Raw genomic sequence first — 17,367 nt, 5'->3', positions numbered from 1 at the left:
ATAATAATAATAGTAATAACGTAGATTCCAGAGTTTAAGTGGGATGGGGTAAACATTCTGTGGCGAATGGGGGAACCATACTATAACAAGGTAAATGAAATTCGATAAAAAAAACTGTCAAGACTTGTAACTTGTACGGCATCAAGTAGAACGTATATAACGTTCCTATGTCATATTTATATTAAGCTATTAGGGAGCAACAAATTATTGTTTAATTTGGTGGCAACCGGAATGTTGTTATTTAGTTACAATTATTGTCGTCGGTCGTACCGCGTGAGTTGTGCAACGTGGTGTGAAATTGAAATGGCAGCGACAGAGGTTTCCGTCAAATTCATTTGTCATACGGAAGCTCATCTTCGAGCTTAATTTAGTACAAAATCTTGGCTAGTTTTGCGCCGTAACGATGTCATGTATCTTTCAGGCTCCCACGGCGCTAATGTTTGACAAGTGAAGCGCAAAACAAATTGCTCACGGCGACTGGGCTACGAGATCCACGGTAGCACTAATTTGTTTGTTGTGTCAGTGTATTTATTCTCTTCGCAGTTTCGTTTCTCGTATCGGGAAGAATTGAGCTGTCAAGAAACGGGTTCTCTTTCTCTTTCTCTCCTTAAACTTTCAAAACGAGCGGATTCTGAACTGATTAAATCGTAAATTATTTAGGGTACTCAATATGAGACGAGAGACAGGTTTAGGTCGTGACGCTCTTAAGACAAATCTGTCTTGGCGCAAACGTTATTTTTATGACAGTTATTAATTAATTGTATTTGTGAATTATTTTCGATTGAATTTTATTGCAGAAGTTGCAAACAAACAACATTCGCATTGAAAACATGACGAGGGTTCCAACAGATGGAGTAATTTGTTAAGGACTAAAATTTTTCTTAAAATATAGCGATCATGTAAACTATAAAGGAATCTTCAATATTAGTAAAATTAATGTTTTAAGGCGTTTTGCCGGTAGCTGCCGCTGACATAGTAAAAGAATTCGTAGTAAACCGGTTTTTTTTTTTTTTATGTTTTCGTCTTTCGCCTTAAACCGGATCCGGCCCGGATCCTTGTAGGACCTGCCTTAACAAATTTACAGTCGCATACGTGTAGCTACGTACATTGGACAAAATCTAAATAAAACTACAAGGACTAGGACTAGGAATTGAACTTATTCCTTAATGTTTTTCTGTTTCTTATAGCATATGAAATTGTAGTAGGTGGAATATGATCCCTTAAGATTTCTTGATCATAAACTCTTTTTGTATTAAATAACTCAACCTTCTTAATTGTTTAATTCTTATGTATCAAGAGAAAAAGATGAATTCAAAAAAAAAATTACCTCCATTTGGTCCTTCTGTTTTGAAACCACGTTTTGACTTGAGCGTCGGTCATTTTCAGACTTTTTGCAAGCGCTGCCCTCTCGGCTGAAGCAAGATATTTCTGTTTGTGAAACCTCTTTTCCAATTCGGCTATTTGAAGTCTCGTAAACGATGTTCGCGGTTTCTTTCTCTTTGGGGGTGTGCGATTTTGATAAGGATGCCCGATTCGTCGAACCATTGGGAACGCTAGAATAAAAATATACATATAATAAATATCTATTTATGGATATTATGCCAATAAATGATTGTCAAGTCTTGTGGGAATGGAACAAGTGGAATCAATAAAAAGAACCCTCGGTCTTTTTTGTGTTGATGCACGTTTTTTCTTTACACTGGCAGTATGAACGTCCTGTGTTGCGTTCTAATAGAGGGTAATGATAGGGAACTGTACCGCAGCACCGGTAGGACCCCTCCTCCTCCGCCAAACTACCGCTTTGTCGTAATTATCGGCCATTTTGAATTTTATAATAAAAATGATGATTCTGTACGCGGTGAGCTGAACTCACGTAAAAAGGTCATTAAGGATTCATCCAATGGGAACGAATGGCTTAATAGAATTTTTTTCCTGATCGTATCTGTCGCGAACCAAATGCTCCGGCAACATTTTTATATTCAACAGCCACTCTTTCCTCTCCCGTTCTCGTAATCTTCATTAAATCGGCTTTAGTGGGAAGTAAATGATTTGCCGGACTGGGTTATTTTTGGAAAATGGAAACGGGAGACAACTGAGAAAGAAATTGCCATTCAAAAATGACTCTTCACAATAAAATCTACAAATCTATGTCTACAAATTATTTTTCCGTCTGTTATGTGTTGTTTCGGTTCGGTTCTGTACAATTGTTGTTTTATAGTCGCTGTAATATTAACTGCTTTATTAGCTTTATAGCTTTAAATAAAATGGAAGCGGTATTGACAAAACAGTACTGTATGAAAATAAGTAAAAGTAACACAAAAATACTGGATGCAAGGGAAGAAAAAGTAGGGCAAGAGCGGATATAAAGATAGGAGACGAAAAATTTGAAGAAGTGGCCGATTTTAGGTATCTAGGAAGTCAGATAAGTTAGGACGGAAAGAGTAGTAGGGATATAAAGCAGATGATGGCGCAGGGTCGAGATGCCTTAAATAAAAAGAAGTCACTTCTATGTTCGCGAACGGTTAATTTAGAAATTCGGAAAAAGTTGTACGGGTGCGAAACATAGACGTGCGTGCGGCGGAAAAGATAAGGTTAGAAGCGTTGGAAATGTGGTGTTACAGGTGAATGACGAGGATACTGTGGATAGGGAAGGTTAGAAATGAAGAGGTATTAGAAAGAATAGGAGAACAGAGGACTCTATGAAAGACAATAAGAAATAGGCGAGATAGGTTAGTAGGACACCTTCTCAGGCATGAAGGTCTAGTCAGAGACATTTTAGAGGCCGAAACGGAAGTTAGGAGGGTTAGAGGTAGACCTAGATTAGATTACTATTTGCAAATAGTTCTAGTTTTAGGGAAATGCGAAGTTTAGCTCAGGATAGGAAAGAGTGGATGTGCATGTCCGACCAGTCTTAGGACAGACGACCTTATGATGATGACGATGATTAAAATAAGTAATATTTCCTATAGGTAAATGAATGCCTAAAAAGTGCACGTTGTGTAGCTAAATATTTCGTATTTTCTATGCATCATTAGCTGAACAGATTAGGTCTGCATTATGTTGTTGTGAAACTCGAAAATTACAAAATTTTTGCCGGGATTCCTCAGATATATCGTTTACTTTTTTTGTTTCTTCTCTTCACTTCGGCATGACAAGTTTTCTCGAGTGTTTTGTTTTCTTCTTGTATATTGCGTTCGTGTAATAATCCTGGCGAGTGTCCAGTTGCGAGAAAAGAACAAGACGAAGACGAAGAAGTAGTAGACGAAAGGAAAAAGGCGATTGTTAAAAGGCCAATCGCGTAGCTGTCGCGGCCATAATTTGGTCGTTATTTAATCGTAAACTCGACTGTGGCAATTGCTCGTAAATAAGCACTCGTCCATTTCCAATTTTTCATGTCCGCGACATTCTAACTCATACGCACAGGCCATTAGAAATGACAGCGGACGCTGATAAGCCACGGGCCGTTTTCTAAGTAATTCAACGTAATTTACGACACAATGCATTAGTATTAATACGACAAAGTTAGCTGTAAAAGAGCTATTAAAACATCACGATTATCGGCTATATAGCCGCGACTTGAACGACGACCACGACGGATGCATGATTAGGTATACATTGCCCATGTTGCTCTCGCTCTCGTTCTTCGTCGTCTTCTTCGTCTTCTTCTCCGGTCATTTCGAACAGTCCGTGAACCGTGAACGAAAAGATAGAACAATAATATGTTGTAGTATTGACAGAAGGACATCTAGTGTGTTGTGTACCAATACCTTTCTTGCCTGATGTAGTTGCACTTACAAACGAGAGATATAACGCACGATTTAGACCTCAATTAGAGAAATATAATAGACCACTTTGGTTTATCGAGATCGTGCTGGTATTGCAGAAATTAATTACTTACATCGCATCATGGCTACACGTCTTTTTGCCTCATGATGGATTTGAAATCCATTTATGGGAGATGGAATAATGTTCAATCATGGTAACTACATCGGCTATTTTATTTTCAAAATTTCTGCTTTCCTATCTACTAAAAAGCTGCCCATTGTGATGGGTGTAATTTGCCAATTTCAAACTCACTCAATTTTGTGGTTACCTTAGAATATCTAATGAAAGGGGCACTTTTTAGGGGGTTTTTGGCTAAATGGCAAGAAAGTGAAATCAGTTGTTAGTCTTTATTTAAATCTCAAAGTACATTATGTGATAATAACTTTATCTTTTTGAATTCATCACCATCATAAGGACTGGTAGGACACGCACCTTCACTCCTTTCTATCCTGAGTTAATATTCGCAGTTCCCTAAAACTAGAACATCCCAAATCCTTAAACAGTAATCTAATCTAGGTCTACTTCTACTCCTCTTAAACCCTACATCTGCTTCTAGTGTCTTTGACTAGTCCTTCATGCCTGAGAAAAAAAAAAACTTTTGGGTGTTTCATTCCCACCAGCCAGTAATGCTGGTGGGCGGGCAGTCCCTCCGGACTATGCCGGAAGGTAGGGCGGAAGGCCCTCTTCAGCCTGCTTTCAGGAATCGTGGGAATGGGTGGGTGATGGTTCGGGTGAGAAAGATGAGACGGACGAAATGAAGACAGAAGAGAGTGAAAGATTATCTGTGGAATATTACTGCCTCAGCATTTGCCTAAGTGATCCAAGGAAACCACAGAAAAACTTGGACCAAGGCAGACGGACCCGGAATCGAACCCGCGTCCTCCCGAATGCTAAGCAATGGTCTAGACCTCTAGGCCATGCCGCCTGAGAAGGTATCCTATCAACCTATCTCGCCTATTTCTTATTGACTTCCATACAGTCCTCTGTTCTCCTATTCTTTCTAATAACTCTCCGTTTCTAACCTTCTCTATCTACCGTATCCTCATCATTCGCCTGCAACACCACATTTAAAACGCTTCTAACCTTTTCGTTTCCCTCGCGCCCACAGTCCATATTTCGCATCCCTACAGCGCTTTACTCCAAACGTACACCATTAACAATATTTTCCGAATTTCAAAATTCATTTTTTAATTTGTTTTGATGGAAATTGGTTTTCAAATTGCTACTTCTTAAATGAAGATCTCTGTTGTGGTATTTTTCTGGTGACAGTAGTTTTCCTTCTTTTTTTGTTTTTGTTGTAAATAGTCTTCGCATATTGTTGGATTCGTGTTGAAAACGCTGTCACCACCGTCACCGTTAAATTAAGTCCGTGATGCGTCCACAATCGCAGTAGGTTGAGCTGTTGCTTTCAAATGACGACAAGGTAAAGCTTTCAGTGGCAATATCTTGTTGCGGAGCGTGAAAAAGTGAAAAACGTCAAGAGGAAGTCGTCGAATAAGTGACGGGTGACGGGTCCTCTCTTTCTCTCATACTGTTAGTCGGTCGTATGATCCCGTTCTATCCATTCGACCAATAAACAACCACGAAAACAACGTCGTTTCGAGACGATACTATTAACGTTATCAATGGTAGCAACGCGTTGACTGCCGCGACAACGAAAAACATTTTATTAATCGACTAAATGAGTGGAAAACGTTTTTAAAATCGCAACACGACGAAACGTTAAATACCAAAGCTTTTAGTGCGAACAAAAAGAGAAAGCTCGAGGCATTTATTTACCTTGTTGCTTATCACTATACGGATATGTTAAGCAGTTATTTGATCGTGACCATTGTGGTCTGATTTCTTCCTGATCGGATAAATGATACGGGCTATTTAGAACGCAATTAATGATTTCCATTTGCTGTAGATTTTTGAATTCAAAGGAACAACATATTAATTGATAATGCCGCTAAATTTTTAATATCAAACGGTAGCACCTTTCCCAGAAGGTAACACATAAAAATTTTTTAATTAAAGTCAGTTCTCTTTGGTAGCTCATCTGAACCAGTACGAATTATATTAGCAGATAAATAAAATGTGATGCCAGCGAAGAATTTCAAAGTATATTTTTCTTTATTGGCTAATTATGACGTTGGGATTTAATGTAGGCTTCAGCTTTTGCAGCGATTCTGCTGATTTGAACAAAAGAATATAGCCACAAGATTGAATTTGCCACCTGGCGGTGCCCGACACAGTACGGAAACGGGAATGCGTGGACACTCGCCGTGAAAGTCTAAAAAGTTATTTCAATGTTATATTTAACTGTCAATTGAAAAATGGAAAGTATGCAGTTATAGCCTAAATAATAATAACACCGTTTGGGAATATGAAACGCGTGTCTGTCGGGCAGTTGTGGGTACCTACCCGACTAGAAGTTATTATCGTGAACTTGACAGGGTATAACCTCTCGATTCACACAAGGTCCTGACAAGGACCACCCTATGTGGATATGAGTAGGACTGTTGCGCTTTTTTTGTTTAAGGAGGACCTGATAAGGAAGTAAAAATTAGAACCTAATAGGGAAATTCAAGGAACCCTATCAAAACCTTGTTGCAAATTTATTATTAAAATAGGCTAGTTTTAAGATAACCATAGATGTGTTGATAAAATTTTTCTGATATCTTATAAAAAAACTGGTAAAATTGTAATTGACATTTAACAAGAAGGAAAATCCATTTTCTCTTGGATAGTCATCTGATGATATTTATATTCTGGCCAATCAAGTTTATCCACGCTCAATCCTGATCAGAATTTAATTATATATATTTACCTTGTAAAGGATGAAATGATTTAATCCTGATAAGATCCTAGCGTGGAAAACTTCAATCAATTTTTTACTTTGATAGGATAAACTGTGGATATCATCATGATTTCGACCCGATAAGTATATTCTTTTTTCGGATATCTTTATTCAATCCTCGTTAGGACCTCACTGGGACTTCCTTAAACTGTACCTATAGCCTTATTAGGTCCTTACATATATCGGGCTAACCTTCTTCTAATTTCTGGTCGGGTATATTCAGTGGGGGGGTTTGCAAAAATATTGAACACTCTCTCGAAGTAGTAGTACCCATCATTTTTGAGCGCGCGCTCAAGTTACACCGATATGGATTATACCAATAAAGTTTGGCTAAGTTTTCATCGGAGGCTTGCAAAGTAATTCCCGGGGAAAAAGAAGACGAAAACGCCAAAGAAGGAATCCGAACGGCGCGGTTCGGTGCGGTACGCGGCGCCAGCGGTGTGTCGGAAATCGGTATTAAAATTCCAGCAAGTTATGCTTTCGCCTTTACACTCGATGCAAATGGGCTTTTTTAAACGGAAGGGGATGCGTATCTCGTGTTTTTTAAGCGAAGGGGAACACTGAATTACGATATCCATTCGTTTACCAGGAGTACCCATTTACGTGCGGCAATTTGCTGCTTTCTTTTAACCGTTCGCTAGTCTGTTTTCTTATATATTTACACCTACATATATAATACACAACGAAGCAAGGAAGGAGTAAAAACATATATTTTTTCATTTTCAAAAAAATACCTACTTGAACCTATCCTTAGATAATTATAACTAATCGTGTTAAAATATTTTTTTTTTTTTAAGAATAACGTATTCTGTCTTAAATTACAACAGACACAGAAGGTAAATGAGTAGAACGCATGTTGTGTAGCATACAAAACTAGTTATGACTTACGTTCACCCTACTTTACTTTATGTACATTTAACATCTAACTTACAATTCTTAGGCGTAGATTATTTCGTATATCTTTTGGATTTTGACAAGTGAATTTAATTAGTTATTACTTACTTTAGATTACTTCGTGCATAAAATCGCCTTATACGAAGAACATGATAGATGAGGTATAATCAGATCAGAAACAAATTATAATTTTCGAGAATCTTCAAAAAATATTTGTTCTTGATTTGGCGTTTCTGTATGCCTGTTTTGTTGCGATTACTTTTCGGATTGGTTCGAATAGACTATGCAATCTTTGAATAATTTTACTGCAGTATTTATTTTGTTGGAGAAATCAAAATGCTATTTAATCTTTGGTACACTGGATCTTCCTTTTACCCAGTTAGAAAGGTACAATAAGTATTAATACTCATTCCGGTTAGTTAAAACAACCTTTTGTGTGTAATTCCTTCACGCTCACCGATCCACTAACCGGAGATTAAGACAGTTTAAAACCTACTGAATTACCTCTTATTCTTAACAACATGAGTGTTGAAAATTGCTTACCTACGTCGTACCTGATAGTCGCATACTTGTTAGACCGTACACTTGTCTCCTATAATTAACATTATGAGATCAACTTTTTATAGGTTTAGTGCGCCGTTTATTAACACGGAAAGAGTTTTAAAACAACAGACGCGCCCAAAACGATCTATAAAACATTACATAATTAATTAGCTAGAACATACTACCCGTTGTAATGCCATTGCCATTTAGTCCTTCATAATTAAATTAACGAAAATAATAATGCTTGAAGGATAACATTCCTTTATATATGCCACATTATTTATTATTTTATTACTTCAGTTGATACTGTATTTATTATTATGATTATTGATAATAGCTACTAAATTCAAAATATACATCTGAGGGATAATTGTGTGACAAACGGCGTTCCTACAAAGGTACTGTAGGGACTCCAAGTTTTAGTAAGTATAGTAATTGGGTAGAAAGTGTTCTAATCCATGCATTTAGGTAAAATTAATATATACAAACTCATTTGAGCGTAAGTCTCTATTCACTAGAAGCGAGTTGAGAAACCAATTTATAGATGCAATCATCAATAAACAAGAACCTTCTGTCAGCTCTTCGTATAAATAATCCAAAGTCCAAAAAATGCAATATGAAGCTTTTCTTGGGTGTTATCCTTTTTGTTCAAAAAAGTTCTGTTAGTTTAGGACAGTTTTCAGAGAGGCAAGAGTTTAAAAACATAATTTTTCAAAAAAGCTTTCTTAAAAGCATAGTAATTTTGGACACGTTCTGTTTCATCATCTATATCACCAAAAAAATAGAAAAACTTATATGCAGTCTGCTATCTCTTATCACAAATTTAGTTATCTATTTAAAAGTTTGAAAGTTTAGTGGTATTTATTTTCATTTCAATATTCAACAAATGTAATGTTTAGTCGTGGTTTTCTGTCTTGCTTCTCAATCCCCATCGGCGTGTCATTTTCAATTAACTTTCCTCCGTTTCCTGCTGAACGAACATCCCCTCAAACAGACGATACCAGAATGATCCTTGAACTTTTGCACGCAATAGATTTTATAATAATATTCGATGGTGTTTGGTGTATAGGTATCTTACTTTTGGCATATGTACATATATAGAATAAATATGGGATAACATTTCGTTTTACAAGAGAGGGGCTCTCAGCTACCCGATTCTGTGGGAGGAGATAACGTTGCCGAGCAGAAAGCAGAGGGTGAGCCGGAGTTTTCCTTGTCTTTTTTCCGTAGTAATTGAAGGTGACATTTATGCCCTTGAATAAAAGCTTCTGCGTTAAGAAATTCCTGCATTATGTGTAAGACAGCACATAACTTTTCGGGAAATAATGACTCACGGGATATGAAAATATTTTTAATTATTTCGTAAATGTATATTTTAGATTAAATTTTGGAAATTTTATAGCGGAGAATAAATAATATAGACACTGCCTTTATACATAAATATAGATATACAATTAGGGAAATTCTCTAGAAAAGGTTTAAAGGCAACTTTTCAACCACGTCTATCTGAAAGCGATTTCTGATTCTCTGAAAACTGCTCTAAACTTGCCAAACTCCCAAAATCTTTTCAAAAGCTATACATAAATCGCATGTATAAAAAATGACTTCCTATACCATGTTGTAAAAGATGATGCCACCTTTTGCCGATTTCTAAATGTATCTTCTGAACAAAAAGACAAAATTGATTGCTATAAACTTCTGCGGTGCCAATTTTCAGTAATAGGAAAAGAAACGATGAAATTTCGATTTTTAGATCATGCAAAGATTCACCAACAGATCATTTGTTTTTTTTTTATGAATTATAGGAACGTGGAAGGATTAGAGAAGATTACTTAAATCAATGAGGGCTCGTGGGTGTCCCACCCATGAATAATAATTTTGTATGGCCTTGTCTAACGCTTAAAGTACTTCAGTATTAGCAAATGCCCACTAGATGGCGATACACTGCCTACATTTAGTTGTTACATGTCCAGCTCTTTAGGAGCTTTTTTGAGCTTTATAGCAAGCTAGTAAGATTAAATAAGATCGAAATCGCGATTCGCGTCTGATATTAGCTTCGATACATTTCTGACCAAGAATTTAAACGTTCTTATTAACACCTACTTAATATAATAATAATTCAAAATTATTGGCACAAGCCATTGTAATTTCTAAGGTACGAATGTTACTTGTGATGGAAATAATGTATGAAATGTACATATAAAAGCTTCTGCTTACATATAAGTGGAAAAGGTTGCAAATCTAATTCAAGCACATCGTCCATAATATTGCAAACGGTGTTCTAAAAGAGTCTTCAGGGGTTCCGCTATCTTTTATTGCAGCGGCTTGTCACTGGTAATGCGATCCGATATAAAATACGTTCTGGAAGTCGCACGGAAGTCAGACCGAGTTTGAGATTCTGCCCAGCAAGTGCACTTTTATTGCACTTAGTCATATCTAACAGGCATATTTACGCTTCCATTCGAGAAAATGGATACAGCACACACAGGCACCGACGCCTGATGCTTTTCTCTTTTCTTACTTTTATACGTACATACATGCAAACATGTTTCTTTCGTTAATGTAATGAAGGTGTAAAGAATAATATATATCGCTATCCCACTGTCGTACTATCACTTCCGATTTTTAATGTCATTGATTTTTATTTGTGCACGAATAAGGGACTAATAAAGGAACGAATCGCCGATTTCAAAATTTATAGAAATGGACCGGGTGCTTTTTACTATTCATCATCATCATAAAGGTCGTCAGTTTTAACATCGGTTGAACACGCGCCTCCACCCTTATCCTGAGCTAATCTTCGCATTTCCCTAAAACTAGAACATCCCATTTCATTAACTATTTGTGAACATTAATCTAATCTAGGTCTAGGTCTAATTCTGTTTGTTTGTTTCTAATATCTCTTTAACTATCTGCTCATGCCTGACAAGTTGTCCTATCCATCCATCTCGCGTATTTCTTAATCTTTGGCGATTCACAGATTTACGATTGTAAACCCAAAAAATCAACCCTCACTTTTAGAATTCTTTGAAATTGTATATATACCTACACAGATACATTTAAATGTGATATAATTTATATGTAATATGCTCTTCCTATTTATGTTTTCGTCGTGGTATAGATCTTTCGCTGATTTTTTATTTTGGCATCTTGAATTTATCAGCAGATCATGAAGATGAGTGTGGAGTTTGAAAAGTTATTTATACTAAGTGCGATTTTGTCCCTGTATCAGAGTATTTTTTTTTTTGAGTGGTTTTCTCGTTGTAAAATCTCGTACTTTTCGGAAGCGAAACATATCGTCGCGAGTACGTTACAATGAAAAATGCATAGAACGGAATTCGCCATTTTGACACCTCCGTTGCCGTTATCGAAATTGCTATATAAAATTGACACCCTCCACTTTTTTAATATCAAAACGTTTTAACGGGAATGAAATTTTAAGTGGGCCATGCATAATGGATGAACAGGCAGGAGGGGGACTGTTTAAAGTGGTGGCGGCAACGACGTCGGCATTGGCGCCGTGCACAGTTAAAGTGTGTCAATTTTCTCCCTGTCACTTGTATGTATTGTGTATTTCGAACGTCTCGTGGTTTTACAAATTTCGTTCCCTTTCAACTTTAAACTTTTATCATTGTCAAATGTGACGACCATTTTGGCATTCCTTTAAAAGCAGTTTGCTCAAGTCAAGCTCTTTTCAAATAAATTTCCGAAATCAATAAATTAAATAATCTCTTCTCAAAAGTCAAATAACAAGGACGAACGTATGATGGAGGTGCCAGGATAAGTGGCGTCAATCAAGAAATCCTTTCTAACCACATAACATAATCTAAGCCAGTGGTGCGCTCATAGCACTTTATACTTATCATTCAGGAAAACCTTTTCCATTTTAATGTAACATAAGCCCTTTTTGTATAGCATTTCACAAGTCAATAAGTGAGTCTTCTCTCATCATAACTTAACCTACATCCATATCTCCATAGGACATAGCACTTCATATAAGCCATTCAACCCCTCCATACGAAAACCTTGCCTAACCTAACCTACCGATTTCGCGGGAGCGCGTTTAGCTACAACCACCTCTACCTCCTACTTATGTATCATGATAGATATTAGCATTATCATATTAGTAGTGATTAGTATAAAAAGTTTTAATTTCGGACTGATGAGCGCGGAAGTTATATTTACGTGATTTTGGAAACGCTTAATCGCTGTAATTTTGGTAAGACGTCTACATTGTGTTTTTCCTTTCAGCAGAATATGAGTAATAAATATATGTATTCCGTCATGTCAGAGAAAGTCAGTACCTGATCTACATATGTAATTATGTTTTCAATGGGGTTAGTTCGTGATGCGGTGCGTTTTGACTTTGTTGTGTATATTCCCGCTGCCCTTCAGACGAACATACTAATTTTTAAGTCAAACACAGTTAAAGCGTGGTGCCAACTGTTGTTTCCAGTTTAATTTTATTTTAAATGCAAATTGCAGGTTCGCCACTGGCTAAAAAGACCACAAAATTATGAATAACAATAAAACTTTGCAAAAAGAAAACAGTTCACTGAACTGAACAGTTATAGTCATTTATATATGTCAGTTGTATATTGTGCCAGTTTTAACCATCAGCGATGATATTTATTGAAATTGCTCTTGATTGCTTCATAGGTAGTTAGTATTTTGGACTTCTCTAACGAATGTAAATCAAGTATTTAATTGTGTTATCTGTAACAAATATTGTGTAGGACAAACATATGGATATTTTAGAGGCAGAATAATAGAACATAAAAGCTCAAAGTCGACCTAAGCAACCCCTATTAGAGACTTTAGAGATTGCCTACTTATGTTCCTTCTAATTTTTCCTTAATCTTATTATTATTATTCGTTTATTTTTTCTAAACCGCTTGTATTCTGCGACTAACTTACATTTTTAACAATTAATTAATTCCACATTGTAACGTTTGCCGTTGTATTGAGTGCTTTTTACGTACCACGTAGGTACCTATAACTTAATGGAAGAATAAAATTAGCGCTGATTGCGTTACACTCTACCTATACTTTGTTACTAATTTATTTAAGTACATTGTTTGTCAGACAGACAGATAAATAGTACTTCGCCCGAGCGTCCATTTACGTACCCACACATTAGTCATAATATTTAGATAGGAAATCGTTTCTCTAAGATTCCGTGCTATCTTGCTGCTAGTTATCGGTAAGAGTTGAAACAAGTTGTCCCCAAACGTTATGAATTAATAAGTAGAATGTTGCGTGTCGTTATAAAAGACGTAATAGCAGTTTCTAGTTGTTACACGGGGTCGAAATGGCGCAGCCGGGTACAAAAAATATGGCGCTATGTATATATAACGATTGAGCTTTATAATCTGATATAACAAAATGTAATTTGGGATTATATTATAGATATTGATTAATTCGATTTCAAAATATCTAATTTATCTCGCAATGCGTTTCATGAACCTTTTTTTAATATATTGCATGTCTACAAAATTGATAACGTTCTAATTAATCCAAAGATACCTAATTGGTTATAATTATTTTTGATTGGAACTTGATACACAAAGGATTCTGTCTCTAATTCGTTGTAATAAAAGAAATAAAAATCTTTCAATGTATTAGGAATAAGACACTGGGGATGATTATCAACTTTCGTGGGTTGAAAATACACACTTACTGCACGTATAAATAGAGGAAATTATTTATTTCCTTTTTGGAAATGGGGTCACAACTTTTAGTTAAGAGTGGCTTGTTTTGCTTGTACAGAGAAAGAAGTGAAACTCCACAGTTGTCTATACGAAATAGAATCTTAATATTTTCATAGTTTAAATATGAACCAATGTTGGCAAAATGACTTCAATTGTAATAGGCAATCACAAAGGAGGCCCACTCAAGTTTTATAGAATTGAAAAAGAATAAAACCTCGTTTGCACATTGTCCCTCACCAAGAAAAATTGAAGAGTTCTAATTGTGAATGATCGAAATTGAACAATATCGACGAGAAGTCGTGTAATTTTTACTGATATTGAGGCTGTAGAAGGTGCCTCAAGCTTTTTAGAATAATTGAGGACGAAAACTTTGTTTAAGAAAGAACATTGAGGAGATCCAATTGTAAATTCTGAGGAATCGTATTGATATCTAAGCCATAGGGGATCCCCAACTTTTCCAGAATAGTTGACGACGAATAACCACATTTGGATCTTGCTGCTCTAAGGAAAACCGAAGGATTCTACCTCTATATTCTGGGGAAGTGTATTTTAATTGAGAAAGAATAAAACCACGTTTTGACATAGTCCCTCACTAAGAAAAATCGAAAAGATCTTATTGTAAATTCTGAGGAATCGTATTGAAATTTACAATGTCGATGAGAAGAAGTAGTGTAATTCTTATTGATATTCTAAGCTATAGGGGATTCCCAACTTTTCCAGGAAAGTTTATGACGAATAACCTCAATTGGATCCTTCCCTCTCTAAGAAAGATCGAAAGATTCTAACTTTGAATTCTGAGGAATTGTATTTTAATTCAGAAAGAATAAAATCTCTTTTGGACATTGTCTCTTACTATGAAAAATTGAAGAGATCTAATTGTAAATTCTGAGGAATCGTATTGATATCTAAGCTATAGGGGATCCCCAACTTTTCCAGAATAGTTGAAGACGAATAACCTTGTTTAGATCTTGCTCCTCTAAGATAAATCGAAGGATTCTACCTCTAGATTCTGAAGAATTGTATTTTAATTGAGAAAGAATAAAACCTCGTTTGGACATTGTCCCTCACCAAGAAAAATTGAAGAGTTCTAATTGTGAATTTTGAGGAATCGTATTTAGAATTTACGATATATAGATGAGAAGAAGAATTATTATTGATATCAACCTTTGTAGAATAATTGAGGACGAATAACATTGTTTGGACTTTGCTTCTTACTAAGAAATGTGGATTCTAGGGAATTGTATTTTAATTGAGAGAAAAAGAAACCTCGAATTGAAAGTTTCTAATTGAACATTCTGAGGAATAGCATTCCAAATTTTAAAATTAAATTGACATCTAAGCTGTAGAGGGGACCCACTCAATATTTATATAATACTTATTAAGAAAGAATAATCTCGTTTGGACACAGCTCCTCACTAGGAAAAATCAAAGGATTCTAATTGCGGATTCTGGGGAATCGTTTCCAAGATATCCATAATAATGATGAAGCAAGCCATAATTCTTATTGATACCTCCTGTAAGTGATCTACTCAATTTTTCTAGAATTGAAGACATTTGGACATTGTTCATCACTGAGAAAATCAAGGGGTTCTAAGTGTGGATTTCGCATTGAGACAAGATATTCTGAATTGGAATAAAGATGTGATATTAACATTCTACGTCCAAGCACATTATGTTTAAATTTTTTCCGTACTTTAAAAATTGAAACCTCTACCTTTCCAAAGGTAGATCTTGCCAGCATTTGATATTTTTCTAGCCAGTGGAAAATTGTATTGAATTTATTCTCATAAAGTTATTTTTACTTCCTAATGCAATTTTCAACTCAACGTACCTGCTAGTCGGTCTTTCACAACTTGTGAAGCGAATGCTGCGGCAGCTGCTGATCTCTGCAGCATTGGATCCAGAGTTAATGCCCAAGGATTAAAGACGGCACCGGATGCGCCAGGACCTCCCAGAGGCCTGTGTGCGGGAACCCTCAAAACACCTTGTGGATAGAACCCCGACGGAATCAGACTTGTAGCCGTTCTGTGATGCGACGTGAAACCCGCCGGATAGCTCATCATCCGCTCCAATTCAATTCCTTCAGTTTCAGACTTTTCATGGGTTGTTTTGCCCAACAAATTAGAAATGCTAAATGGCAGTGTTGTAGTGGTGGTTGATGAGTGTGAATTTGACACAGGATCAGGGCTGGAGCAGTTGCTCCTGGGAGAACGAGATCTTGGTTCATCGCTATCACAATTTGATAATCTGCTGTCACTGTCCAGGATATTGATCTCATGATCGTCTTCAGTGAGCTCGTGGTCTGACATCCTTCCGTCGACTGGGTGGAATTTGGGTGTTATTGGATTTGGAAACTTACAGCGATGATGTTATTCTTGTCATTGTAGAAAATTGGCGATGGTTCAAGATTTGATATTGGGATTATCTCAATTGTTTACGATATTAGCGATACTTATCTCAATCTACAATCCTTGAAGTTTATCTAATTGTAAAGCACTGCAGGGGTGGCAAGCTGAATCCAAAAAGAGTCTATTTGCAGTATTCATAGCCCTTTTTAGGGAATCGGGCAACGGAAAATGTGGAAAACCGCACAAATCCACAGTTTTGATTGGAGCAACAGATTGGCCAGGATTATTCGGATTCTGGCGACACGTGAAAAAGTTGGGAATTTAGGGAACGCACTATGTTTACGAAACGCTCAAAACGACTGTCGGCGGTGCACTAGAGCTTAACAGGCGGTTGCCATAGCACCGTGGGGTACTTAGCAAAAGACCAATCGTTGGCCAGATTGCTTGCGCCGACACCGCCCCTAACCAGTCCCTATTGGATTAAACAGATTCGAACCAAATTGAGTACCTCTCAAGTCGTTTTTTGTGAATACAGAAGTGGTTTCGTTCGCGATACTGCTTAAAGCGCTATTCGGATCGTAACTTAATTTATGGGAATAAAGATGACGTTGCAGTGGTGGGGGTAGAGGGCTAAAGTTTATGAGCCTGCTTGCTCCTGCTCGCTTGCTCGTTGTGCACTTACCGCACACTTAGCGGTGGGGTTTCTATTCGCGTAAATGATGCACAGGATGTTAACATCCTTGTAAAAGGACCTTAATCAATTTCAAAAAATTGCTGGAAAATATCGGCCAATCGAAACGTGCTAAGAGTAGGTACAATAATCAGTTCAATCTCCTACAAGGATTCGCGAAAAAATTTGTATCAATGACTTTACGAGTCTTGTGGGAAAATTAGTTTAAAATCTCGCTCAAAATTACTTACATGGGTGATGAGTGTTTCTAGTCGAGAGCGAATCCTTAATTAGCTAATTTGATTGACATTACTCACATCTGAATGAAATTGATGAAGCTGAATCTTCACCCTTCCAAAATTATTATCTATAGTCAGATCGGATTAAAGGAAGTTATTGGAGAACGAAAATCTGAATAAATAATGGTAATGAGATTGAAATTAAATGTGTACTTTTACTGCTTGATCTTAAACAATTGAATGACGAGGAAGATCCCGAAGGATAAGGAAAGGATGTTTTATTGAATCAATATGT

The 17,367-nt window shown here is 36.5% G+C and overlaps 1 protein-coding gene across 1 annotated transcript in view; it reads right to left on the bottom strand.

The window, feature by feature from the left end:
- Positions 1-16,525, bottom strand: part of LOC108737649 (T-cell leukemia homeobox protein 3) — a 23,741-nt gene extending 7,216 nt beyond the window's left edge. The window contains exons 1-2 of the mRNA XM_025978712.1: positions 15,647-16,525; positions 1,328-1,553 (exon numbers count right to left, since the gene is read on the bottom strand). Coding sequence (XP_025834497.1) covers positions 1,328-1,553; positions 15,647-16,124 — 704 coding nt within the window. The 5' untranslated portion in view covers positions 16,125-16,525. The remainder of the gene's footprint in view (positions 1-1,327; positions 1,554-15,646) is intronic.
- Between the last annotated feature and the right edge of the window lie 842 nt (positions 16,526-17,367).

This window comes from Agrilus planipennis, unplaced genomic scaffold (assembly GCF_000699045.2).
Source record: "Agrilus planipennis isolate EAB-ADULT unplaced genomic scaffold, Apla_2.0 scaffold7, whole genome shotgun sequence".
Lineage (NCBI taxonomy): Eukaryota > Metazoa > Arthropoda > Insecta > Coleoptera > Buprestidae > Agrilus > Agrilus planipennis.
This window is presented reverse-complemented; position numbering and strand designations above follow the sequence as displayed.